Source organism: Podarcis melisellensis, assembly GCF_964234715.1.
Source record: "Podarcis melisellensis genome assembly, chromosome: Z".
NCBI classification, from domain to species: Eukaryota; Metazoa; Chordata; class Lepidosauria; order Squamata; family Lacertidae; genus Podarcis; species Podarcis melisellensis.
The window spans coordinates 7,176,615-7,203,767 of record NC_138547.1 but is presented as its reverse complement, the minus strand read 5'-3'; the positions used below and the strand labels follow the sequence as shown (position 1 = coordinate 7,203,767).

At 43.6% G+C, this 27,153-nt stretch overlaps 1 protein-coding gene across 2 annotated transcripts in view; it reads right to left on the bottom strand.

Moving 5' to 3' along the window:
* ASTN2 (astrotactin 2) overlaps positions 1 to 27,153 on the bottom strand; it is a 664,383-nt gene that overhangs the window by 316,217 nt on the left and 321,013 nt on the right. For both annotated transcript variants that reach the window (XM_081896297.1, XM_081896298.1), the window contains exon 6: positions 16,705 to 16,851. In XM_081896297.1, the coding sequence (XP_081752423.1) occupies positions 16,705 to 16,851 (147 nt within the window). The remainder of the gene's footprint in view (positions 1 to 16,704; positions 16,852 to 27,153) is intronic.

The following is a 27,153-nucleotide window of genomic DNA, read 5'->3' as shown; positions in this document are numbered from 1 at the left end:
ACAATAATAAATATGCAAACTGCAAAATTGAACCAGCTGGAGGTTCTGTATTCAAGAGGATACCCACATTAAAGTTACTGCAATAATCAAACCTGAATGCTATCCAAAGCATTAATGTGATCTAATTTGCTCTGTACTGTGGGATTAAGCTATAGTGTAAAGAAAGAAAAGGGGGAATTTTATAGCAGTAAACTTTTTTAATTCAAAAGATAAATACTTTTTTATTTCTTACATGCTAAATGGGATGACAAGCCAATGAACCAAGTCAACAAACAGGAAGCTAATCTTTTATACTGAGTGAATTACTGTGCAATTTGCAGTCTTCAGCACACAGTTGTAGCAATCATGTACTGGAGGTTGTTTAGTTCTGAGATGTAACAAGCAACTGTTTCAGAGGGATTGGTGGGGGAGGGGAGAACTTGACACTCACAGGTGTAAACACCTGAAAAAACAAACATAACACTGGGTCACCTCTAAAGGTGAAAGACAGAGAGATTGAGTTTGTCAAAACAAACAGTTTCAAGCAACACATTTAATTAACGCAACCAAAGTTGTTCCAAGCCCAGCATTTCTGTCTGCAAAGATCAAGAGGAAAATTAAGGGAAAGTGGGTAATAGCTGCATCAAATTTTGAGAGCATCATAGTGGAGACAGTTGTGGAGAAAAGAGATAAACAATCTTCAGATGGAACACTTAAAGTCCATCTGCACACCAATCATGGCATGGTGTTCACGAGCTAAATGAAGTCATGGCTTATTTAGCACTTTGCCATCCTGGACACAAGATACAAAACCAATGTGGCTGGATCTTACCAGCATAGCTTCCTAGTCTTTTAGGTCCAGCTTTCCACAACAGCCAATATTTCTATCATTAACTGGGTTTAAGGCCTTCTCTTCACTAAGCCTGTCCATCACCATCAGGCAGCTAGTCAGTGACCCATTCAAATATAACTTACTGGCCAGTGATCAGCTGTTTCTACCTCATTGTTTAGCAACACCAAACCTGTGTTTTTTCACTGCTCTGTCATTAATTTAGCATTTCATAGTCATGCATGATGCATATAAAACCTCAGGGCAATTACAGCCTCTCATTAGAGAAGGCCAGGCTACACTCCAATCACTCATAAGGGAGAAATAACGTTTTTACTACTTTTCTTTTTAAAATATATATATATATATATGGCACAATTTGTTCTAACACCTGCCTCCAAACTCACTTAATCTCAGACACATATACCCTTCAAGTATATTTCTACATAGCAAGAGAGAGGCCTAATATGGTGTGAGGCCCTTCAACATATAAATCAGAGTGCAAGATTATCAGGACCATGGACAGCTCCCAGTAGGGCTTAATGCATCAGGCAGAAATGTGTGTTCCAGCACCAGCCTAGAGGAAGCTGAAGATTTAAGTATTTTTGCAGCGAGAAGTAGGTCCATGTGCAACAAAGAAAAGGCCTTCAGGTATCCTAGAAGACCGCTCAACAGTTAACAGGGTCATACAGGTGTGCTTTCCAGCACAGCCAGGATATCTCATGTGGCTCCAAAAGAGCTTGGTGTGCAGAAGGGTCCTCTTAGGTTGCAGCTGGTTTGAGGAGACGTTCAAGTACGAGGTTAATGGTGCATCCTCAAGAACAGAGAAAACAGAGGCCTCATTCTCTCATTCACTGTGGAAGTCTCAGGACAACCAATGTGTTGCCCTCCAGGTTGGGCTTGAATTTTTACCAGTCCCAGACAGCATGGCCAGGAGTCTGGAATAATGAAAGTTAGAGTGCTGCATCTGGAGCTTGCTGACTGCATTCCTGTGGTGATTCAAGAACCCAGACTTATCTATCCTCAAGATCTCTGAGGGGGGTGGGGGGGTCAGGGTCTTGGGTGACGAAGCTCATAAGGAAGACAGCAGCAACTTGCTACCTATGCTTGTACAGCTTCTTATTACAATGTACAGCAAAGGCAGGCCCTTATAGTTAAATTTATCAGATCTCGCCCCCCCCCCCACACACTAAAAAGCACTGGTTGGCTTCTTGGAAAACTCCCCTTCCTGAAAAAAAAGTTTTTTAATGAAAACCCCAAGTCTTGCACTGCCTGCACATTGGCATATATTGAGGATATTATCAGGGAAGTCTCACTCTTTGAATCAGGGTAGGTGGCAGCCAGGGAGAATGTCTTTTTGGTGGTGGGGCCCCACCTGTGGAATCTAGCTGGTGCCTCCTTCACTGTAAATTCTAGCACCAGGCAAGCTCATTTCTGTTTTGCATGACTTTTTAAAGACTTAAGGTAAAGGAGCGTACTGCAGTGGTACAGCATCTGCTTTGCATGCAAAAAGATCCCAGGTTTGATGCCTGGCATCTCCTGCTAGACTGTGAATGTCCTCTACCTGAACTCAGGAGAGTCACCGCCTGTCAGTGATAAGAACACTGATGGACCAACCATCAGACCATATTCCTAAAAGCTTCTGAAACTCTTAAGCCCTTAACAGCCAGTTATTAATTTTCTATCCTTTACTGTTTTGTCATTTTCAATGTGCTACTATCACTTTATTTATGGATTTGGGCATTAAGCTGATTGCCACTGAAAGTGGGGAGGTATACATTTTAGAAACAAACAAAAACTTGATGAGACAACACAATTCTAACATTACTACAGAGTTCCTAGAAATATCCACTAACCTTTACAAAGTGCATTAATATTCCAGTCCTCCCATAGTAGGACAGAATAGTGCTGATCATTTGATATTTAGCATAACTTTCCCCATCCTGGCTGATAATGATGGGAGCTGTAGCTCAACTACACCTGGTTGTAGGCTGGAGAAAGCTGCTCTAGAACAATGCTTTGATCCAGGTGTAATAGGCTTTGCAGGCATGTGCCTAAAGTGCTTTTCTTGGGGTGTATTTGCCATCTCTGCCACTGCAGATGTCCATCAGCCAGTGTGGTGTAGTGGTTAAGAGTGGTGGACCCGTAATCTGGGGAACCGGGTTCGCGTCTCCGCTCCTCCACATGCAACTGCTGGGTGACCTTGGGCCAGTCACACTTCTTTGAAGTCTCTCAGCCCCACTCATCTCACAGAGTGTTTGTTGTGGGGGAGGAAGGAAAAGGAGAATGTTAGCCGCTTTGAGACTCCTGAAGGGGAGTGAAAGGCAGGATATCAAATCCAAACTCTTCTCTTCTACCTTCCCTATCCACAGTTCTGGCCTTGATGAGGGAGCCCGTTGTGGGGGTGTCTGGTTGAATCCCTTCAAAAAAATGTGCCTGGGGTCACGGTCCTACGCAGTCTCACCCATGCTACACCACTGGCTGCACACCCTCCTATCAGTCTCTCTCACTAACAAATTCAGCAATGCTCTTCTAGCATCTATAACATGTAGGAGGGTTGTAAAAACACTGGCCTTGCTTTAATTGGCATCGTATTTCAAGCTGCTGTTCTGCAAGGACAAACTCCCAGCCCAGCCCACTGGTGTCCTTTGCTCCAGCCCACAGCTCTCAGACACTTGCTTACTGCAATGAAACAGAAGCTTATTGCCAAGTTTAACTGAGACATATGTAATAAATTCATGGAGGATTAATCATTTGGACTGAGCAGGAGTTCTCTCTCAACCTTATATCCATCCGCCCCTGCGTCTCCAATCCCAACCGTTAGCCTTATATTTCTGTTTAACAACCATGTTAGAAGATCTGCAGCCACCCCAGTGTTATTATATAATGCAGTATATTATGAGAAATGAAGGACACTTTTATCATTACTCAAAACTTTAGAAATCACAGGAGACTGAGAATCTGATTGCTTCAGTAGTCTGGGAGGGCAGGGGGGGTCTGCTTGACACCAAGAAAGCTCAAGCTATGCACCCAGTGCACTAATGGCACACCGAAGGAGTGTAAGGTCAAGACATTTCCCTCTTTATTACAGCACCTGCTGTGAGTCCTGTAGGACCTGCCCCCTGCCTTCTATTGTGTGGGACCCTGGAAGTTAACTGCAGCCTTGGAAGTTGAGACAGCCAGATGAACCTCAGGTTGGGGTTTGCTGTTATGTCCCCTGCCTGCCCCAACTCTCCAACCCTGAACCACTGTAATTAGGGCACCCCCTGCTCTCCCCCACTCCAAGCACATCATACAAAGAGCCTTTACAAAATAAGGTTAAAACAGTTAAAACAGTTAAAAGTATTAAAACAATTAAAAGCAAATTAAATCAGTCTGAACAATTGGGGACATAACAGCAAACCCCAGGAAACGTATTGGGGCAGGCTGGGTAAGGGAAACTGTGGTTGTCACGTCAGCCAGCCCTTGGGTCTGCAGCTGCTCTTGAAGAATACCAGGTTGGCTTGTAGAAAGACCTCCCCCACCTATGATCCAATTATGAATGAGGAGGCTGATCTGGCATGTATCACTGAGACCTGGGTGGGTGAACAGGGTGGAGTTGGTCTCACCCACCTGTACCCACCTGAGTACTCAGTGCAGCATCAGGCCAGACTCAAGGCTCGGGGAGGGGGAGTTGCTGTGGTCTATAGAGATATTCTCTCTCTCTCTCTCTCTCTCTCTCTCTCTCTCTCTCTCTCTCTCTCTCTCCAATCTCTCCAGGCTGTCTGTTCAGTTGGAAGGGAATCTAGAGTGTGTGTTCCTGGCATTGATCAATCGGGACAGATATGGGATTCTGCTGGTTTACCACTATCTTGCTTGCCCAGCAGTGTCTCTGACAGAGCTGATCTTGGAGGCAATGTTGAGGACTCCCAGACTGCTGTTTCTGTGGGACTTCATACCCGAACCCTGAGATCATCTTCTGAGGCCACGTGCAGGAGGTTGAGAGGATGGAAACATGAGAATGAGCCTTTTCTGCAGTGGCTCCCCATTTGTGGAATGCTCTCCCCAGGGAAATTCACCTGGCACATTCATTATAACCTTAGGTGCCAGGCAAAAACATTCCTCTTTTAAATGCCCTTTTAAAATGTGTTGGGGGGCGGGTCTTGGGTTGTTTTTGTTTTTATTATGCATTTGTGTTTTTATATTGTGAATTTATGTTGTAACAGCCCTGGGATCTGCAGGTATAGGGCAGTATACAATTTTAACAACAACCAAGCTTTGACTAGCACCAGCCACACAATCTAGCAGGGCTCTCTCCAGCTGCCTCCTGCAGTTTCTCCAAATTTCTGCAGTCACGTATGGATTGCACTTTTCTCAGTTCAAATGGTTTTTATTTACAGCATTTTGCCAAGCATTAAAAATGCATTCTATATGTTCTTCTGACATTTAAAAAATGTAATCTAAGTCTTCCGCTCAAATATTTTATTTTATTTTATTTACTGTGTACAGTGGTACCTCGCAAGACGAAATTAATTCGTTCTGTGAGTTTTTTCGTCTTGCAAATTTTTCGTCTTGCGAAGCACGGATTCCCATAGGAATGCATTGAAAAGGCTACCACACCGCGTGCTATGAGTTGCTCCTCGAAGTCAAGTCGCAACTGCACATCTTCAAGCAATGCACCCTGGGTAATAACGGTTTTAAGAAAAAGGAAACAAACTTGCAAGACGTTTTTGTCTTGTGAAACAATCCCATAGGGAAATTCATCTTGCGAAGTAACTCAAAAAACGAAAAACTCTTTCGTCTTGTGAGTTTTTTGTCTTACGAGGCATTCGTCTTGCGAGGTACCACTGTATATTAAAATTCATCTATGAATATGATAATAAAGAAGGAGGAGGAGGCAGAAATTTTCTAGCAGTCACAGTTAGACGAAAATTTGTAGCTGCGCAGGATATACCCTCAAATGTTTCAAGATTATCTCCTGTGCATCTGCATATCTATTTCTAGTAAGCATGCATTTTCCTCCTCCCACCTGCTGAACCCACCAAAAAACTATTAGGTGGAAGGCTAAAAAATAGAAGACCTAAAATATTTTTTAAAAATAATGTATTTTGCAGAACAGGTTACCTTTTTACTTTCCTCCCACAATCCTCCTCATTTCAAGGTACCTTCTACCCATGCCTTGCTTTCCCCTTTACCCAGGGAAGTTATTCTCTAATTCAATGACATGGTGCCACTGGTGTCAAGCCAAAATGCAGAAACTGCAATCTTCTATGCCAATAATTAAAAAAAGAGGTCAGCTGCCTGTTCCAGGAAATCTTGGTTTGCCCTAATGCCACATCCAGCAGGAATGGGACCATCTGTCCCTGACATGTTGATGGAGCAGCTGCACAAACCCAGAGATGGTTCAAAGAGTAGAAAGAGGACACAAAAACCAACAAACATATTAACAGAACTAAGGAAATATGAGCACAGAATGAGTCCTCACAGCTGCCCCCAATCAAATAGCTTCCCCCATATTTTGCTTCTGGAGCTGGCACTCATTTCCATTTAACTGTAACCTTATGCAGTTCCCAATATTTTGTGCCAACATTGCTTCTTTCCCACTCTTTAATGTGGAAGAGGAAAGGCCCTTCCCACTCACATCATTCTGGCCTGTGATCAGGGATTTTGTGTAGCTTCAAGTCATTTGGGTTACTAAGACACACATGATGTCTCAGATGTCATGCTACATCCATGGCTTGTCTGCAATAAGTAGGTCATGTTCTTCATCAGAGATTGATGCATCATCCAAAATACACAAGCATGGCACATAGGTCCCAAGAGGTTTTGTGTGCATGGCAATGCTTTCAAGGGGCCCAGAACAGATAGGAACATCTCTCTCACTAGGCATCTTTAGTTCTGATCAAAGTTCCACGGGTTCATCTTCTAAACATTTGTGAGACATTAACAATTCCCTAACAGATGTGAGCCACAAAATAGAACTTCAAGAAGTCATACATTGTGTGTCTGTAAATTTCACACTGGAGTGGAGTTTCAAGTTCTTTGGGGAACCTATTATACAACACACACTGTAAAAATTGGGTGGAATGTGGCCCTAAAGATTGGAAACTGTAAGTAGTAATTTTATCCATTTAATGGAATGGCATCTTAAACATAAAGGACAATATCAGGCAAGAACAGGCTTTTCACGTCATGGTTTGCACCATGGTGGCATTCAAACATCATAGTAAGTCATAACTTATTATGAATGGAAATGAGCTTAGACTCCCACCTGAGCTTGTATACTCCCTCTCCTCCAACATGGCCATGTGGAGAAGTTCAAAAGGTTTTGCTTTCAATTTTGGTTAACTGAAAGGGTTTGCATGTAACTGAGGTTAATATTAGCTACGGTTTGCTGAAACAAGCCAGCTTCATAAATCATAGTTTGAAGTTGATTTGTTTCAAACAGACATAGTCAAGATTGAACTCTGTTGCTTGTTTGTTTACTTGGTTGGTTGGTTGATGGGGGTAATGAATAAAATAAAATGCTTCATGCAACACTGCTATTCTGTATGTAAGACTAAAAAAAGATAATGAAAGGGGGGCAAATGGTGAAATTTACATAGAGTGTATGTCCCCTGTGCTAGTAGTATAAATCTCTCTCCCCCCCCTCCAGCCCTCAGTCTTACCATCCTCTAAATACTAAAATGTGCTCCCTCATAGAATGGGAGAAAAGAAGCTGAAATAAAATGAAATCCAACATGTCCCCATAATATTACAATAAAAAATGGAATCACTTATAACCCAGTCCCTTTGGGAAAAAGGCAGCTGAGCAAATTATGCAAGTATTCAGAACACTTGCACAGGCCTGCCAATGAAATACCAGTAAAACAGATTAATATCCTTGGAAATGGGGAAGAAATGGGCTGTTTTCCAATTCAGACATAATGACTTTTCTAAAGAGAAAGAAGAGAGGGGGCCCGGTGGAACAGCTAGCTATAGAATGAGAATGGCATCTATAATGACACTGTAAAACATCGTTTGAAATGCGTGTATGTGTGTGTGAGAGAGAGTAGGGAACTTTCAATGGGGAGCAGCACCCTTAGCTGCCAAGGTGAGGCTGGAAGTATCAGCAGCTGTCTCCTATTCTGAAATGTTCACTTTCTTACCAGGGCGTTGTAAGGTGTTTTCTTCCAGTGCCCTCTTCATCCTAGCTCAAGCTGAGCCAGATTGAAGTGCAATACTGGGGACAGAACTTTGTCGCTCACAAAAGCCTTGTCAAAGTTGTATGCACGAACTCTTGCTGTGTTTCAGCTGGGTTGAGTTTATGCAAACTCCTCTAGAGCCTCTCTCCTTGACAAACAGAGACACTGAGAGCTGTTTCTTTAACAGCTTCAAATCATTCTGACAGCAAACTACAGAAAACCATTTAGGGATACCATTGGGGCTAGAAGTTTTTAATAACACCCAATGAAGTGTTATTAGTTTAACTTCTTTCCCAGCACTGAATACATTAATTTAGCTTCTTAAAGGGAATTAAACAATTTGGGGCTTGAAAAATGGAGAGTAGTTTTCTCCATACTGATTGGAAATGTATTCTCTTAGGGCTTAGAAAGCAATGGGAGAGGTCAGCGGGAAAACTCCTAAATTATGTTCTCCTGGCAACATGCAGTGCATAAAAGTGGCTCAGTCCTTGGCATCTGGAATAGAAGAGACTCTATGCCTGAAATTCTGAAAAGCCACAGCCAGTGAGTGTAGACAATACAGTTGGCTTATGCTTGGTTCCAGCTGCTGTTGGAAAGGTTGGGACATATTTAAGGAGTGTATAAAAACCCATCTGGATATTGGATGATTTGTATGAACACCAACAACTGGGAAACACTGGCCTGCGAGCGCTCCAGTTGGAGAACAGCCTTTACCAAAGGTGTCATGGACTTTGCTAAGAGGAAGGCACGCCTGGCAAATCCACACCGTGATCAACTCCTGCCCAGGAACCAATGTCCCCACTGTGGAAGGACGTGTGGGTCCAGAATTGGCCTCCAAAGTCACTTACGAACTCATTGTTAAAACCATGTTTATGGAAGACAATCTTACTTGGCTACGAGTGATCGTCAAAGAAGAAGAAGAATGTATGTGCCAGTTTTTGAGAGAGAAATGCTACCACTGGGATCCATTGTGGAAACCAGGACCAAAGAGTCCACTCCAGTTGTCTTTTCCTTACTTCCCTCCCCCCACCTAGGATAACTACCAGCATCATAATGCCGATATACAATTATAAGGTGCAACTACATTTGGAATACTGTGTATAGTTCTCATAACCTCAAAAAAGATAGTGTAGGGTTGGAAAAGGTTCAGTAAAGGGCAACCAAAATGATCAAGGGGGTGGAATTATTCCTATATGAAGAAAGGTTGCCGTGGTTGGGACATTTTAGTTTAGAAAAAAAGGCAAGAGGTGACAGGAAACAAGATTATAAAATTATGCATGGCCTGGAAAAATTGGATAGAGAAAAGTTTGTCTCCCTGTCTCATAGCACTAGAACTTGTAGGCGTCCAGGGAAGCAGAATGTCGGAAGATTTTGAGCAGAAAAAAGAAAACACGTCTTCATGCAACACTCAGCCAAACTACGGCACTCGCTCCTCCAGGAGGCAGTGATGCTACCAACTTGGAAGGCTTTAAAAGAGGATTAGGCAAATTCATGGAGGAGAGGGCTATCAATAGCTACTAGCCATGATGGATATGCTCTACCTCCACAGTTGGAGGCAGCAGTACTTACAAATACCAGCTGCTAGAAAACTACAGGAAGGGAAAGTGCTCTTGTGTTCATGTTCTGCTTGCTGGTTTCCCATAGGCATCTGGTTGGCTACTGTGAGTATAGGATGATGGAGTAGATTAGTCAAAGGCCTGATCCAGCATGCTATACTCCCCTGCTCAGCACCCTAGGGACCCTGACCTGCCACTCAACACCTAACCTAGGGCAGGGCCTGATGGGCTCTATAAAGGACTGCTGCCGCTGCTGCTGCTGGACAGAGAGGGCTCTGTTTTGTTTTGTTTTTGTTTGAATTGCTGTTATTTTTTACCTATGTCATTTTAAACTGTGATACTAATGCTGTATTCTTAGTTTTAGATTTTGATTTATGTGGAAATTGTTTCCCATTTGGTTGTGTCTTTTTTTTTTTGATGTGGTTTATTTATTGTTTATTACTTTTGTAATTATATAAATCTTGTTATGCTGTAAGCCAGTGTTTCCCAACCGGTGTTCCGCGGCACACTAGTGTGCCGCGAGACGTTGCCTGGTGTGCCGTGGGAGGGAGGCGGGTGAGTCGGGCGGCGAGAGGCCTTAGGCGCCCTGCAGAAAGGCGTCCTCTTTGTGGGTGGGTTCTCCCCCCTCCCTTAGCGCATCGTATTTAGTTGGGGATTCTGGAGAGGGGGGCGGGGGCGCGCTGGCCCCGAGCGGAACAGCCGCGCCGTCGTCCCCACCTCCCTCTCCTCAGTAGCTCCGAGCCGACTGACTGAGGGTGGGACGCGGCCAGCGGCGTCCTCTCTCTCTCTCTCTCTCTCTCTCTCTCTCTCTCTCTCTCTCTCTCTCTCCGCCTCCCAGCACCGCTTTTCCCGAGGCGGGCGCAGGCCTAAGGCTGAATGGGAGCAGCCTGGAGGCTTGGCGGCCTCTCAGCGGCTCATGACGGGCGTCCCCAAGGCGGGAGGTGCTGAGCAGGGGCTCTGCGAGAGGGCGCGAGGGATGCGTGGTGGTGCCTGCGCACGCGTGACTTAAGAGGGCGACCTGCTGCCTCTCCTCTCGCCTCTCCTCTCTCTCCCCTCCCTCCCCTCATGGGCACGGAGTCCCCGACACAGCTTGGCGCTACTACAGCTACAGCTGCTGCTGCTCCTGCTTGGATGAAGGCGGCTGCTTCTTCCTAACGCCCAGCCTCTGAGGGACCGCAGTCTCCCGCCCTTTTTGGGGGGGGCGGGATGCTGAGGTAAAGGATCACCTTGCGCGCGGGCGGGCATCTCTTTGGGCAGGGCGCGTGTGGAGGCTTAAGGTGGGGAGTGTGGAGGGGTTGCCGCTTGCGAGGGGAGGGTTCATATTGTATTGGGCTGCGGTGTGGGCGACACGGCTCTCCAATGGCCAGCCCGCGGAGGAACATTGAGTTGGAGCATTTCGAGGAGAGGGACAAAAGGCGCACTGAATAAAGTATTTTATAATTTTTCATATTTCTGTTTACTTACTATTTCATAATAAAGTAATTATAAAATACTTTCTTTGTGTTTATTTGATTCCTATTAAAGAGAGTTACTTTATATATAGTCAATATAGGCACAGAGTTAATTTTTTAAACATTTTCTAATGGTGGTGTGACTCGTGATTTTTTTCATGAAACAAGTGTGCCTTTGCCCAAAAAAGGTTGGGAAACACTGCTGTAAGCCACCTTGAGCATTGTTTTTTTAACTGCGGAAATGCGGCATACAAATAAAAAATGATGATGATGATGGGCTAACAGGAGTTGGAGTCTAGCAACATTGGGGGTTGGGGGAGGGTTCCCGACTCCTGCACTAGGAACAAGTGGCTATGAGGAACAGCCCCAAAACCTTCTACCGACTTCTGAGCCCTGGAAGCAAACACACCAGCAGCAGTGCCAGATGGGCTCTGCTAGAGTGTTTGCATGACACCCTCTCCACCTCACCCATCCTGGTAAGCAACAGTGACCCACCCACTAAGAAACGAGCATAGTGCCTCCATGCTTCTGCTCTGTTCTGAGTTTTTGTGCAAAACATTTGATCCAAAAGAGAAGGGTGCTGTTTAATTTGCCCTTGTGGTAAGAAGGAAAAAAGGTGAAGGTTAGAACTGACTGAGTGAAGGGTCCCAGCAGAAGGAAAAAATTGTAATTTGCCCTTAGTAGTTGAACTTGGTGCTCACTGCATGTTGGGCTAATAAGGTCAGCTAAATTCAAGAAACATTGAACATTCACCTTGGGGGTGGGGAGAGCAATAGAAAGTGGCAATGGCTCCCAACTAATGCATAAGCATCTCATTCTTTTCCCCATCAGAAATTAGCAAGTTCACCATCTGAGAACCAGAAAAAGAAGCAGAGATGAGCAGCTTCTAAGTGAAGGTATGAGGCTTTTATCAGTCATAACATTAAAAATAGAAACAGTATTGGGAAGGTGTCTCACACCACCAATCAAAGTTTTGCTACACACCATCAAAACCTTAAGCCAGAAGACAAAGTCTTTGAGTAGCAGAGGTCACTTGTATAATTGTAAAACTACCTAGCTAGCAGCACTGGAGTGCCTAGGAGTGTCTTTTGCCAGGTACAGCTGGTACTCCAGCTGTTCTTGGACTGAGAATAGCCTGGCCACAATTACTCATGCAGTGGCAACCTCAAGACTGCATTACTGCAACACACTCTGTGTGGGGCTAACATTCAGATTGGTTTGGAAGCTCCAGTTGGTGCAAAATGCTGTGGCTATATCATTGGTGCAGACAGACAACTGCCAGCACACAACACCAGTGCTTAAAAGCTTGCATTGGCTGTCCATGTGCTACTGGGCTAAGTTCAAGGTTTACTGATTTAATTTGCAAGACCCTTTACAACTTAGGTCCATGATCCCATAAGGACTGTCTGATCCCTGATATCCCTGCCTGATGATTAAGGGCTTCAGGGGAGTCACATCCACCAGCTGCTATGTGTTCAGTATAGTGGAGCCAGTTCTGCTTTAGGTGAAGGGTGGGGGAGGTGACCCTTTCCTCCGTTCTGGAAATTCCCCTGTTAGCCCCAACAGCACTATCCGGCTGCTTGGAGCACTGGATAAGAACAGTTGCCATAACAGGCTGTTAAAATACACTGATTTCCTTACAAATCAGCACATACCTTCTAATAATGCCAAATAGATAGTATCTATGCAGAAGGTGTAGAAGGGAAGTAAAATAAAATGTACCAGCCCTTCCCATGCAAAGATCTATATTATGCTCCAGGCAGAACTGTCTATCCCCACCCACTCTCAATTCTCCTTTCATGGCATTCCTGCCCACACTGTAGCATTTCGGATGACACTAGGATGCTGAAATAGACTGGCTTCCTGAGCCCTGAAGGCAAATACCATTTTCTCCGCAATTCAGATATGGTGAGGCACTAGCAGCAAAAAAACTGGGTGCCTCAGGGCTGATTCACACACTGCATTGCTCTCCCGGTCCCCTCCATTGAGTAATTCCTGTGAGTGATGAGTTCAGTGAAAAAGTCCAGCCTAGCAAACTTCCAGCCTGGAAACAGAAACTCCAAGGTCAGCCCAATGAAGGATGGTGAATAGTGCTACATTTGGACATTGAAGAACTAAGGTGATGTGTGTAGCAAGCTGCTGTTTTTCTGCCTGTAATTCAATGGCAAAATGCATGTCTTAAATGCAGAAGGCCTCTGGTTCAAACTCCAGTTTAGAAAGGCTCCAGTAGCAGGGGTTGGGAAAAGATCAGTGGTGGTTGGTGCCCATTAGGAATGGTAGGGCAGAAGGCATAGAGGTCAGAGCCAATGACAGGCAGAACCAACTTCTACTTTTGGCCCCATCCTCTTCTCTGCAGAGGTCTACAATGGCAATACTGAGATTAAGGAGGAGGGCGCTCATTGGCAGTCCCAACCATTGGTTTGGTTTAAATAAGAAGAAAGACAGGGGCACAGAAAGCTGCCTTACACCAAGTCACAGCACCAGTTCATCTCGCTCAGTATTATCTGCTGGCAGCAGATTTCCTGGGTTTCAAGCAGGAAGCATTCATTCTGCAGGTGTTGGGGACTGAGTGTGCTAAATGCTCCACCACTGAGCTATGGCACTTTCCATAGATTGGGGGTGGTGGTGGCTGAGGGCAGATTGAGACTGGTGGGGCAATGCCCCACTTGCCCGAATGGCCCAGCCTCCTCTACTGGGAAAGATTTCTGCCTGAGACCCTGGAGCCCTGCTGCTAATCACAATACTGGCCAAGTGGACAATAGCCTGACTTCTATGAGGCAACTTCCCATATTCCTGGCAGGATTGGCATGAGATTAAAAAGCAAGGGATGAATCACAAAACACTTTAGGAGTTGAAAAACTGTTGAAAATATTTGTTAACAGGTCCTATTGTTGGTGCTGTCAAAGGTTGCTTCCCAGAATCATGGCAGGGTCCTGACTCCTGGAACGCTTTCATGGTGACTTCTCCCTCCCTCCTTCGTCATTAAGGCTCAGGGAGGATTTTAAAACATTCCTGTTCCCCCAGGCATTTGATGTATGAGATAACTATCCCTGGAAATTATAAGCTGTGAGGGTATGTAATTGCTTTTATTTGTTTTAGGTAATTTTAATTGTTTTTAGATGTTTTTAATCACTTTTATTATTATGGGTTTGTTTTTTTTAATTGTATTGTGTTAACATTCTGGGGTTTGCTGCCCTTGGCTCATTAGGGAGGAAGGGTGGGGTAAAAAATTCATAAATACTACTACTATCAGGAAGAGATAAACAAAACAGCGCAGTACTCTCTCAAAAGAGAGAGAGAGAGAGAGAGTTTTGAAGTCTGTGTTGTACTGTGGTCAGAGTGATGGGCTTAGAAAATGGAGAGTTGGGTTCAAAATCCTACTGGGCTTGCCAGCTTACTAGGTGTTGTTAGGACAATCAGCGTCTCTCAGCCTAATTCAGGGGTTTTCAACATTTTTGAGTCCTCAGGTCCCTTGACAAACCGCAGCTCTCCTGTGGCAAACCACTTACACTAGGGTTCCATTACAGGACTCGTGTAAGTGGGGATTTCACTGTCCCCTTCCCATTCTGCCCTGCTCCTTTTTGGCACACATGTAAGTGACAGCACATGTGTCAATGGGAACCCAAGAAATGCCACTGCTCTGCGGGGCTGAGCTGACGTATTCCACATAGCAGCCCCAGCCTGCCTTTCCCGAAATTTGTGCACACGTGGTGGTGGGGGGTTGGAGAGGGCAAAACAAGATCAAAAGCAGAAATATTTTGCCATTGTGGGAAAGGAAAGCGAGAAACGGATAGCACAGGACACACATGCAGACATGGTGCTTTCTTGAAACATTCTCCCTGTTCCCATAAAGCTATGTCACTGTTAAAGAGGAGGAAGGTTGCCGGGGCGGGGGGGGGGGGGGAGGTAGAGAAGAAGAGGGTGGAGCGATGTTGGGGGTAGAAGGAGCGAAAAACACTGTAGATACTCCTCACTTTCAGGGTTATTTTAAAATTCTTCCTTATAGAGCACACACCATCAAGCTAGTTTGCTATTTTCTTGCATTTCTCAATACCCCTGTGTAAAACTAAGGAACTGAAGCTGGGGAGGATTTTTGTTTGTTTGTTTGTTGTTGTTGTTGTTGAATGGGGGGAAAGAGAGATTTTAAGAAAATAAAGAGTCATGCAAAAGCATTTCCCCACTTTTTGCCATTGTTTTATTTCAGGAAGATAATTGGCTGCAAGTTAAAGCTGGTTTCCTTGAATGTTCTTCAGGAAGAAAAAGAGAGAGAGATAATGCAGGAAGATATGGGATGCAATTTAATGAAAGCACGGGCCCAGGGGCTGCCCTGAACATTCCTCAGGACACTCCAGGGTGCCATGGAAGACTGGTTGAAAACCAATGGCCTAATTAAGAGGACTTTGGGAGAATGAGATAGGACCAGGGGAATGGGTGGAGACCATAAAGAATCTGCACTGGAAGTGACTTCAAAGGTTATCTAGCTCAACCCTCTGAAATGCTGGGATCTTTTGCCCAACGTGGAGCTCAAACCCACAAACATAATATAAAGAGCCTCTTGCTCTACCAGCTGCACTGTCCTAGTATTCCTAAAGAGAAGGGCAATATAAAAATATTACCAATACTGTACTTTCCCTCTATAAGACTTGGTTTTTTTCTGTAAAAAGCATGCTAAAAAAATGGGAGTTGTCTTATACATGGGTAGTGCATAGGGTGGACATTTGATTGGTTGCTGCTGCAGCTGTCAGCAACTATTGTGCATGTTATTGGTTGTTGCGTCAATGGTTGGTGTTGATTGGCTGACGCTGCGGCAATTGTGCGGGCGACTGGCAGCTTCTGCCGGTGAGGGGATAGACGAAAGTTGGATTTAGCGATGCGTGCAGTTGAGTGATTTTTGGCAATCCCCCCTAAAAAAAAGCTGAACAACTCAGGGTAATCCCCCCCAAAAGCCCAACAACTGGCAATTTGAGCCCCCCAAAATAGGGGGTGTCTTACACACAGAAGAGTATGGTATAAATACAGGAACTTGGACTAAACAGCACAAGTGTAAAATTTGATTGTGCTGCCATTTAACAAAGCAGTAAAATGAAGCAAAGACTTCTTCGAGGTTGGAAGGATAAACATCCACCATCCATTACTCATGACCTGAAGATCTTGCTGCCCCTTTCTATATTTGAATGTACATATTATAATTACTAGTAGGTATCTACTTGAGCGCATGCCAGCATATATTAGTGTATATTTATTTTTAAATTGGGAATGATGGATAATTCTTATTGTTATTGTGAGCTCATGATTATTTATCTCATATTTGCCATAAAAACTATATTTACATGAGGAAGGACATAAAAAACGATTAAAGAAATCCTTATACGTTACTGGGGGTGGGGGAATATAAATGCAATAATTTCTACTATATTTTCATTGCTTGTTTTGTTATAAGTGTGTATCTGCAATTATAGATAACATATTCCTAATCAAATATGTACATTACACACACTTAAATTTAAGCAGCAGTAACAAGTTGAGAAAAAGTCCCTTTATGAAAAACTGCACACTCTGGTTTTCTGCCACCCTAACAATCAGAGACAAGATGCTGCGCTAGATCAATTTAAAATAAAGATCCCAAACCCCTCTGCCCCAGATGGCCTATGACATCTTTAGGAAGCTTGGGGTGTGTGAGAAGGGCTCTGCAATTATCATCATAGCAGTGAGGCCGGTGCTCTTACCATCAGCAATGAAGTGCTCAGGAACGTGGAGTGTCACCTTGACAGTCAGTGGGCAGGACAGCTGAGTACCACACACCATGGCCAGGATGCAGGAGCTCACGGCAATTAAGGTAAGTGCTGTCTTGTTCACAGGGCTCTTCAGGGAACCTGGGAAGTAAAAGGAAAACTCAGTTACAATGTGAAGAGAAATATCAGAGCCCATTCTCATCTCAATCACCATACTGAGGCATGATAAAGAAAGTTTCAGTTTTGAGCCTTTGACCAGCTTTGACTACCTCTGACCAGAGTTTTCATCACCAAGGTAGTAATGGCATTTTCAGTACCTTCTTGGGTAGCACCCCAACAATGGAGAGCATAAATAATTGAGTAATAGGCACAACAAGCATTTTTGTGGTTGGGATGGCTGGAATACCAATACATTTTAGGCTAGAATAAGGTCTCCATCTTAGGATATTTAGTTCAAGAGAAACTCCTGTTCAAAAGCATGGTTATACATGTTCCTGTAAAAGAAGCCACACAGCCATGCTTTTTGAAGAGAAGTTTCTATTGAACTATTCCCCCCACCCACCAGGGAAGGGCTTTAGCTTGAAACACGTTGGGATTCCCATCTCCCCACTAGCCCACCTGCCTATAAAGCACTCCATTTTGAACTGATGACTCAATCCTTTATGATACCTATCTCTGTGGTCCCTTGCTAAAAAAGGAACAGTGTGTGTTTGTGGAAAACCAGACTATGCTTCTCCTTGCCATCTCTCAGTGGTTCACCTACATTTACCTGCTACAGGTACCGTAACTGACATTTGCAGAAGGAACATCAAATCTGGTGCTGTGAAATTAGTCACTAAAGAAACTCCTTTGTTCGCCCTTCTTTGTGGATCTCATTTACAGAACACTTAAATCCCCCCCTCCCTCATTCCCAAACACATTGGAGCAGGGGAAATGTTATTAAACTTTAATTGATAAAGGAAGATAACTAAATAAAAGACACAAAACTATTTTCCCCTTACATTTTACATAAGAAGCTGTTGTCTTCTGAGAAACTTCAATAGTTATATAATTTTTTTTCTAAAGAAAATTAATACACTTTTTACATAAAAGAATAAAGAAAATCAAGTATTCTCCAATGTAAAATCATTTATAGGAAAATCAGCTGGAATTGCAGAGCACATAAAAGCTGGAACTTGGTATGAGCTACAATGGTACAGAAACAGCAAAATCCGTTTTGTTAGTCACAGAAAGCCCTTTCATCGCTCAAGGTCATTCTTGCAAAGGGCCTCTCACAGCAAGTGTGGGCTAAAATAATTTCTGACAGCATGAAGACAGGCTCTTTACAGCCCAAATCTGATGCTAGACCAACCCCAGCACTGGAGAGCCATGAGGGTCAGACAGTGCTTCTGTGCCCTCTCTCTGTGGACCAACTGTCTTAACATCCCACATGCCAAAAAGCTGACACCTAAGAAATTATTCAGAGCCAGCAGAACCTTTTGAGTCTATGCAGAGCCAAGATACGCAGCAGCTCCAAGGAATACTGTGCTGCAGTTGGGCCTCCATCAAGACCAAAACTAGTTCTCCCGCAGAGCTTGTTAATAAAGCCAGTTTAATGAGGGAAAGTGCAAGTTACAGTGCTAGCAGAAGAAAAATTGGCAACCCTACTGCACAACACAAAGACCGTGAAACTAATTGAATGAAAGCCCGTTGCCCTTTCTGCCTTCAAGTTAAGAAGGCCAAAATGTTCTCTTTGCAAAAGAAAAAGAAACGGGGAGGGGGCTGTGGAAACAAGGAAAATGCCAACACCACATGAACATCGAATCCTCCTTTCCTGTAATAATTGGGTCAATTCTGCTATAATAACACAGTTTGAGCAAGAGCAGAGAACAGGCCACACAGATTTGAAAGTTAAGGAGAAATACATGCACCAAAACTAAATAAATATTTGTTCCAGGAAGAGAAGGATTTCAAAATCGGAACTGAATTGGCAGGCAAACCTTGCACACTGATTACTGTATTATTCCCTGAAATCCTGGACAGTGCCCTACAGCCAGACTAAATAGAATTGTAGGCTCACTCATACTTCTGCTTGCCCCATGCCTAGAAAGCATGGGTCTGAGAGCTTTTTCGGCTTGACCCTTAATTTCTAGGCCTGAGCAGTTTTTCCAATGCCCTGCTCCTTTCCTAAGAAAAACCCACTCTTTAGCTCTAAATTGGAACAAATAGCAATCCATGGAAAACCCGATTGCCGTTTGCTCCGACTGAGAGCCAAAGTGCAGTTTTTCCCGGAGGAAAAGCAGCAGGACATGGGGAAGTGTGGATGAGTGCTGAGAGTTCACGCACTCAGTGAAGAACTGTCCCAGCCCAAAAAAAGGTCCAAGATGCACTGGTTGCTTTTAAGATAGGCAAGTGCTCACATTACATAATTCTGCTGTTCCACACTAAAATATGTGTTGCATTCTACAAAGTATCTATCACAAACATCAAAACCTTGATCTCAGGTTGATCCCAGGAGGTAAGTGGGGAAACCTCAGTAAGTCATCAAAACAATCTCACTTTTGAGATTCTTAAAAAGTATTTTTAAACCATTTTAACTAAGCCTAAACTGGTTACGATAATGACATTTTAATGACTACCTGCTCCCATATGAGCCCACTTGGCTATGGTGGTTCATTTACCAGAAGCAATGTATTTAGTATTAACTCTGGAAGTGTATACTTCATTCTGACCAAGCCAAGCCACCTAGAACAAAATATACATCAGTATAACACACATACACAATATCGCAGAATCACAGAACTGCAGAATTATAGAAATGGAAGGTACTCCAAGGGTCATCTAGTCCACTCCCTAGAAATGTGACCATAAAACCTTCTCCCCACCCCCAATTCAATTTAACAGCATCAAACATGGAAGTGGGGAGGAAAAGGCTCAATACGTTTTCCTGGACACTCGTTTTGCACCATTATCTTAGCTAGCAACTTGAACTACTGTTGCTTGTTTTTGTTAACACGTAGGAATTGTTTAAATTGCTTTGGAATTGTAATCAAATCTCTTTTTTTAAATAATATTTATTGATTTTAAAGCTTACAAAAGAAAAAGGACAAGAACAGAAAAAACAAAGCAAAACAACAACTATTTAAAAATATACATAATATCATTTCATTATCTTTCATTACCTTATTTCATCGACCTCCTCTCACCTCCCTTTTTGTATTCCTTCTGTTAATTGTTTCAGCAAATCCTTTCCCTCTTTCTCTATTTTTTTGTCATATAAATGTCTTAACATATTTTTAACCTTATTTTCCATTAATGCTAAAGTACTTATTTATGCTTAACTCCTTATAACATTTCTACTAAGGCCATAAAATTCCATTCCAATATTTTTCTGACACTCATTAATTTTACAGTACAGTGGTGCCCCGCAAGACGAATGCCTCGCTAAACGAAAAACCCGCAAGACGAAAGGGTTTTCCGATTTTTGGCGGCTTCGCAAAACGAATTTCCCTATGGGCTTGCTTCACAAGACGAAAGCCCATAGGGAAATCTCCGGGGACAGCGGGGAAGCGCAGCGCGCCTTCTCCTCTGTTCCCAGACCTGTCCTGAAGGCTTGCGGTTGGAGGTCCGGGAACAGAGGAGAAGGCGCGCAGCGCTTCTCCTCTGTTCCCGGGGTTTGCGGTGGGAGGAGGGTTTTTCCTCCCCACCGCCAACATTCAGAATAGCATTCTGAATGTTGGCGGTGGGGAGGAAAGCCCTCCTACCACCGCAAGCCTTCAGGACAGGTCTGGGAACAGAGGGGAAGGCGCGCAGCGCTTCTCCTCTGTTCCCGGGCCTGTCTTGAAGACTTGCGGTAGGAGGAAGGTTTTCCTCCCCACCGCCAACATTCAGAAGGCTGTTCTGAAGGCTGGCGGTGGGAAGAAAAACCCTTCTCCCTCGCCAGCCTTCAGAAGAGTTCCCCGCAGGGCTCTCCAAGCTGTATCCGCAGCTTGGAGAGCCCTGCGGGGAAGTCCTGCAGTGCTCCCCAAGCTGCAGATGTCTGCCCCGCGCGAGGGGCGCTCTGAAGAAGAGCGCCCCTCGCGCGGGGCAGCAGGCTGCTATCCGCAGCTTGGAGAGCCCTGTGGGGAAGTCCTGCAGGGCTCCCCAAGCTGCAGATGTCTGCCCCGTGCGAGGGGCGCTCTGCTTCAGAGCGCCCCGGGCGCCGGGCAGCAGGCTGCTATCCGCAGCCTAGGCAGCCCTGCGGGAACTCTTCTGAAGGCTGGCGGCGGGAGAAGGGCTTTTCTTCCCACCGCCAGCCTTCAGAAGGCTGTTCTGAAGGCTGGCGGTGGGGAGAAAAGTCCTTCTCCCCCCATCAGCCTTCAGAGGAGCGTATTCATGCTGTTCGCTCCTTTGGGTACTAAAAAGCAGTACATAAATAAACCATACCATACAGCTAGTATTAGCCAATTATTTGGAGGCTCTTTAAAAAAAAAATGAGACTTAATTGTTTTCAACTCTGTAACTTTTTCTGCACCTGGAGAGCATACACAATGTGCACATTGCATTTAAATACACACCAAGAGATAAATGGCTTAACATGAGACCTTTAAAAACAGATGAATTTAAACTTTATGACCCAGCACTAACTAAACAGACTGCAACAGAATCCTTGGATTTCAGGGCTTATTTTACGATCATGAAAGTAACACCTATTCATCCCTTGCCCCAGAAGCTTAAAGCTGTCAAGAAGCAGGTTTAGTCAAGAAATGAGAACATTAATTGATTCATTGATGGCTGGAGTAGTGAACAGTGCTCTGCTTCTACAGGAGTCACACACACACAAACACACGTCTGGGCTCTACGAGAGAAACATCTAGACCAGAGGTCGACAACCTAAGGCCCATGGGCTAGTTCCAGCCCATGAGCTTCCTGGAACCGGCCCATGGCCGTTCCGTGGATCGGTGTGGGGATTCCGTGCTCTTTCTTTTCGTGGTGCCTTTTTCTCGCTGCAGGGACTGACGTCTAGGGCAGAAGAGCACCGGAAATAGTGTGCGCGCATGCATGTGCTGTTTCTGGCACACTTCTGGAGTGGAGGAGCACCCGTGTGCATGTGCACACGCTATTTCCAGCACTCTTCCGACCCGGAAGCACCTTGCAAGCCCAGCAGAGTTTAAATTCAGGGGCAAGCTTTTTGTCTTGTGGGACAGGCTTGATACCTTTATGGTATGTTTCTGCAAATACTCAATAGCTGAAATGTAGCTGAATGCTGAGCAGCAGAAGCTTCTCTCAAGAAGAAGAGTGTGCCCAGTATAGTAATCCTTGAGGAAGAGGGCAAGAAAAGGCCCTGAAGCAAGAAACCCTTGTTTAAGAGAACAAAAGAGCAAGAATATATATTTTTTTAAGGGGGAGGGGGAGAGGCATGCAAGCGTTTGTTGTCATTTTTTTTTTTAACAGGAATGGCATCCAAGCATCATTGCCATTTTCAATCCAATCAGCTGCCACTTAATTAGTCTGGAAGGAAAGCTGGATTCTGAAACAAAGGCTCCCTGCGGTGCCCTGTAACCCTGGGCATGTAAGCAGTGTCACACGCCTCCTGACCTCTCTTTCATGACATTTTCCATTGGCACCAATTAGATGTGCTCTGGACTCGCTGGGGGCAGACAGGCTGCTAGAGAAAACGTCCCATGAAGTGGCAGATTCCTCTGAAGATTCTGAAACCTTTCAAAAGAATGACAGAAGCCAGAAGTTGGGGGGTCAGCAAAGGGGAATAGTAAGCACCCCAACATGGCTTACCTTACAAGTTTTTTCTTCTCCTCTTATTGCATTGGAGGGTTAACTGGGTCTGCATTCACACGGCCATATATTCCATTTTCTCAGCAATATCCTGTTAATTTCTGCTTTATAGCTGAGCTTTCGTGTGGTGTAAAAGCCTCTACCAGAAATATATCAGAATATGGTCTCATTTCTGTGTTATTTGCAAACAGATTTCCCCCCCCCCGAGTGCTAAACTTGTGTTATATTTCTGGAAGCTGATTTTACGTCACGTACAAATATAATGCAGAATTTAATAGTTAGGGAAACGCTGGGAAACAGGCACATTGCTAGATTTGATGGAGACATGCACAACTCTGTATGGATTTATGACTATCTTTAATAGCTCAACCTCCTCATAACAATATAGTCCTAAATCAACTTTATAAATACACAGTTGGGAAATCAGCCAACCAAGACATAATGAACTTTAATTACCCAATTTTTAATCAGCACAAATTTTGTTAACTGGAGCCAGATGTGGATGCCAAAATGCCTAGCAATCAGGTCTCTCTTTCCCACTCCATGGCAGCACTTGATATTTCATTGAAAATTCCCACCTCAAGATAATTACAGGAATAGGGAAAAGAGCTGGGGAGGGGGGTGAATGGGTCATCCATGCTGCTTTGAACCTGCACCAATCTCATTAAGATGAAAGGAAGTCACTTGCGAGAAGCTCTGGTACACAGCAGCCACAAACTCACAGCAGCCCTATGTGTGTGGGAGGAAAGGGGAGGAAACTGTAGATCACGAATACCTCAAGGAAGCAACCAAGCATGGCAAAATCGCCCATGTACATGCCCAGTTTCCTTTCGCAGACTTAAGGGAGGGGTGAGAATTGCCCACCAAACACCCAAGAAGGCCACACTTGTCAAGGAAGTTCACTGTGTAGTAACTATCCAGAGTTATGTTCAGGCAGAGACTCATTAAAGCAATTCACACTACCAAGTACCCTGCAACTCAAAAACTAATTACAGATTAAGATAAAGGTAAAGGACCCTTGAACAGTTAAATCCAGTCAAAGGTGACTATGGGGTGTGGCATTCATCTTGCTTCAGGCCAAGGGAGCTGACGTTTGTCCACAGACAGCTTTCCAGGTCATGTGGCCAGCATGACTAAACCACTTCTGGAGCAACAGGACATGGAAACGTCGTTTGCCTTCCTGCCACAGTGGTACCTCTTTATCTACTTGCACTGATGTGCTTTCGAACTGCTAGGTTGGCAGGAGCTGGGACAGAGCAACGGGAGCTCACCACCACCCAGCTTTTGAAATCCTTCTGCTTACCTAGTGATGGGTGAATCTACCATTGTTTTGCTTCTCTCAGTTTCTCATTTCCACATGAGTTTATGATTTAAAAAACAAAACAAAAATCCAGCAGCATTTTAGTGTGCATTTCTTCTAATATATGCTCATTTTTGTTATGCAATTTTGCTTAACCTGACCATTTTTCCAAGGCAATTTCTTCAAATACAATCTATTTTCCGTATGTTATTTGCACAAATGTCTTCATTTTCATATCCATCTATCATATATCTATCTATCTAATCTCCATGCATATATATGGATCATCAAGTTCAGAACCCTATTTTGCTGTTCTGGGTGCTCCCATCAGATGAAATTATCTAGGTGGCTACCAGATGGAGGGAGAGCCTTCTTAGTGATGGCACCCCAGCTGTGGAATAATTTCCCATTTTATTATTTTATATGGCGAGCTGCCCAGCGGAAAACATTATTGGAAAGCCTACATAAATTCCATAAATAAATAGCTGAAGCACTCCATAAAGCCAGCCCACATGCTAATCAAAGGGTGCAAGATAACCCCTGCTAAATAAAGCACAATAAAACAAGCAAACAAAAAGAAATTCCTTAATTTATGGATTATGAAATATGTCCCATTGTCAATCAGGTGAATTCTACATCAAAAGGAACACAGAATGCTACAGGAGCATGGAAAAGCCACCAGTTGTTTGCATTATTTTGCTTCCTGAAGCTCTCACTTGACAAAAAAAATGGTTTCTAGTACTTATGGCTGAAAAGATGTGTTTTCAATTATGTGGATACTGCTGGTGTAACCTGCAAAGCTGGAGGGAGGTGCAGTAGCCTTTTCAGCATAGGGAGGAGAGATTTCAGCAGCCTGCAGAGTTTATTGCTTATTTCCATTTTTAATAACAAAGTAGAATTATGCAAACTATTATATCTTCTTGGTTTACACAAACTGCATTTAGATCTTTTTGCTCAAAATGTGGGGTGGAGTGTGGGTGGACAGAATGTTGATGGCACAGAGCAGGGGCAGCCAGAGGCATTTTGGAACCTGAAGTGAAATGCCCCACTGCTGCCCCCCACGACGGGGGAAGGGGAACTCCACAGAACCATAGCTAGGGGGATCTAGCCAGGGTTTCTGTCCCGGGTGAAGCCTCCAGAGGGGCGCCATTGAGGCTCCCAAACTCTCAGCATGTCTGGGCTTCAGCCGAAGAGAAAGATGAAAAAGTGAACTGTTTATTTCATAACTGATCCCTGTGGAAGAAGAAACAGATGGAAATCTGCTGGGAGTTTTAAGGAAGATTTTTTGAAAAAGGAGCTAGAACATATTTTCTGAAAAAGCCATACTTCTATTTATTTATAGACAGCATTTCAACCCAAAAAAAGTTCAGGAGATAAACTTAAAAACGATTTAAAAGTATACCAAAAAGGACCAATACTGGAAAACCACATAAAATTGACAAAAATCTCTACTTATCTCCAAACTGCTAGAATAAATAAAAGTGTGTTCAACTTTGAAAGATCAGGAAAGTTGAAGTTGAGGCTTGAAGAACTAGTCCACTGCCAATTTAGCACAACTGCCTTTAAAATCTCCCCCCCCCCTCCACTTCTATACAAATATTTTTGCTTTATTCTCTCTTTTTCCTCTTTCTTGAAAAAACCTATGATTAATTAACTATACACAAAGAATTGTGTTCAATGCTCGATGGATGAAATTCCACTCATAAGTTAACTGATTTTCTATCGCAATTAGTGTAACTATAAAACCTAAAGTATATTTCTGTTAATGCTCTGAAGACTAATTAGGCCACTTCTTATGCAATGATCTTGGCTTAAACAATAAAATTTACCAACCTTACTTTCATAAGTTGGCTACTTAGCCAAGAATAAACAAGTTATTCTTAGCTAAGTAAGAAGTTAGTAGGGTTGCCATACTGTATTTCAAGAAGCAAAAATCCAGACATAAACTTCCCTGAAAATGGAAGTTCTGGGAACTGTACTTTACACAGCCACAGCAAAAATGTCAAAGCCACTTCACAAAGGTCAGTGGGTGAGGTGCATCAGCAGGGTGATTGTTCAATCTAAGCATTTTAAATTGTCATCTATTAAGGAGATCATTATGTCTCAACTGGTGCATTGCATTAAAAATATTTGACAGTTTTTCAACAATATTTGACTGGTGAGATGCCCAATCCTACTGAATTTTCATTCACAAGAGAGGAGTCAATAGAGCTGAGCATATGACTGGTGTCATCAATCTCTCTCTTTACTAACAGTAATGCATCCTGTCAGAGAGCAGTGTAAAACAATGGGCTATCATTGGGCTTCTTTTGGTTTTGTCCATAGATACACACCTCGGGAGTGGACTCTCACTTAAAAAGAGAAAGCCAGGTCTATCAGAATCAGTATTAACTGGAGAACACTTTCCACCTAGTCTACCACTCTTCCTTAACCAGTAGTCCAGCAATTGACATGCTGAGGAGGTACATAAATGTGGCTACCTGTAGAGTAAAGAGGATAATTTGACTGATGAAGGCAGAATCCACACACACCTCCCTCTCCAAAGCAATAATCTACCATGGGTGATAATTTGCAGCAGGATCAATGGAGACAGCGAAATCTTTGGCTTAAGCAGCAGGAACTGCCAACTCCCACAACCGAGCACTCTGCATGTTCTATTCAGCCTGAAGAGTCCTTGAAGCCTTTTGCTAATCTGTCTCTAATACTCAGTCTCAGTAGTCTTAAGGAGTTTTAATGCCTGATGCATTGAAATAAATATGCTTTTCTGTAAAGACCATAATGCTTCAAATATTGATCTCTTGTGTGTGCATGCACGAGCACACACAGGGTACACTGGCAATCTTATGTGAACATTATTCCCCACTGTTTTAAGCCAGATACTGATGCATACAAAACCTAAGAAGAGTCCTATGACAAATAACTGGCACATCTTTACCTTTTGCAAGCCAACAAATTCATCATATTATGGAGTCCCAATAGGGAAAGGAAGAAGAAAATGGTGCTGCAAAAGGAATAAATGGAAATACAAAGCCAACAAGGAGTGAATGGGCCCTGGAGGCTGACTAGCTCAGTGTTTCCCAACCTTTTTTGGGCCAAGGCACACTTTTTTCATGAAAAAAATCTCGAGGCACACCACCATTAGAAAATGTTTAAAAAATTAACTCTGTGCCTATATTGACTATATATAAAGTAACTCTCTTTAATAGGAATCAAATAAACACAAAGAAAGTATTTTATAATTACATTATTATGAAATAGTAAGTAAACAGAAATATGAAAAATTATAAAATACTTTATTCAGTGCGCAACCTGGGCCTGTTTGGCTGAACACAAAGCTGATATTCTGGCTGGAATCAAAGAAAGACACACACGTAGCTCTTCGTCAACAGCTC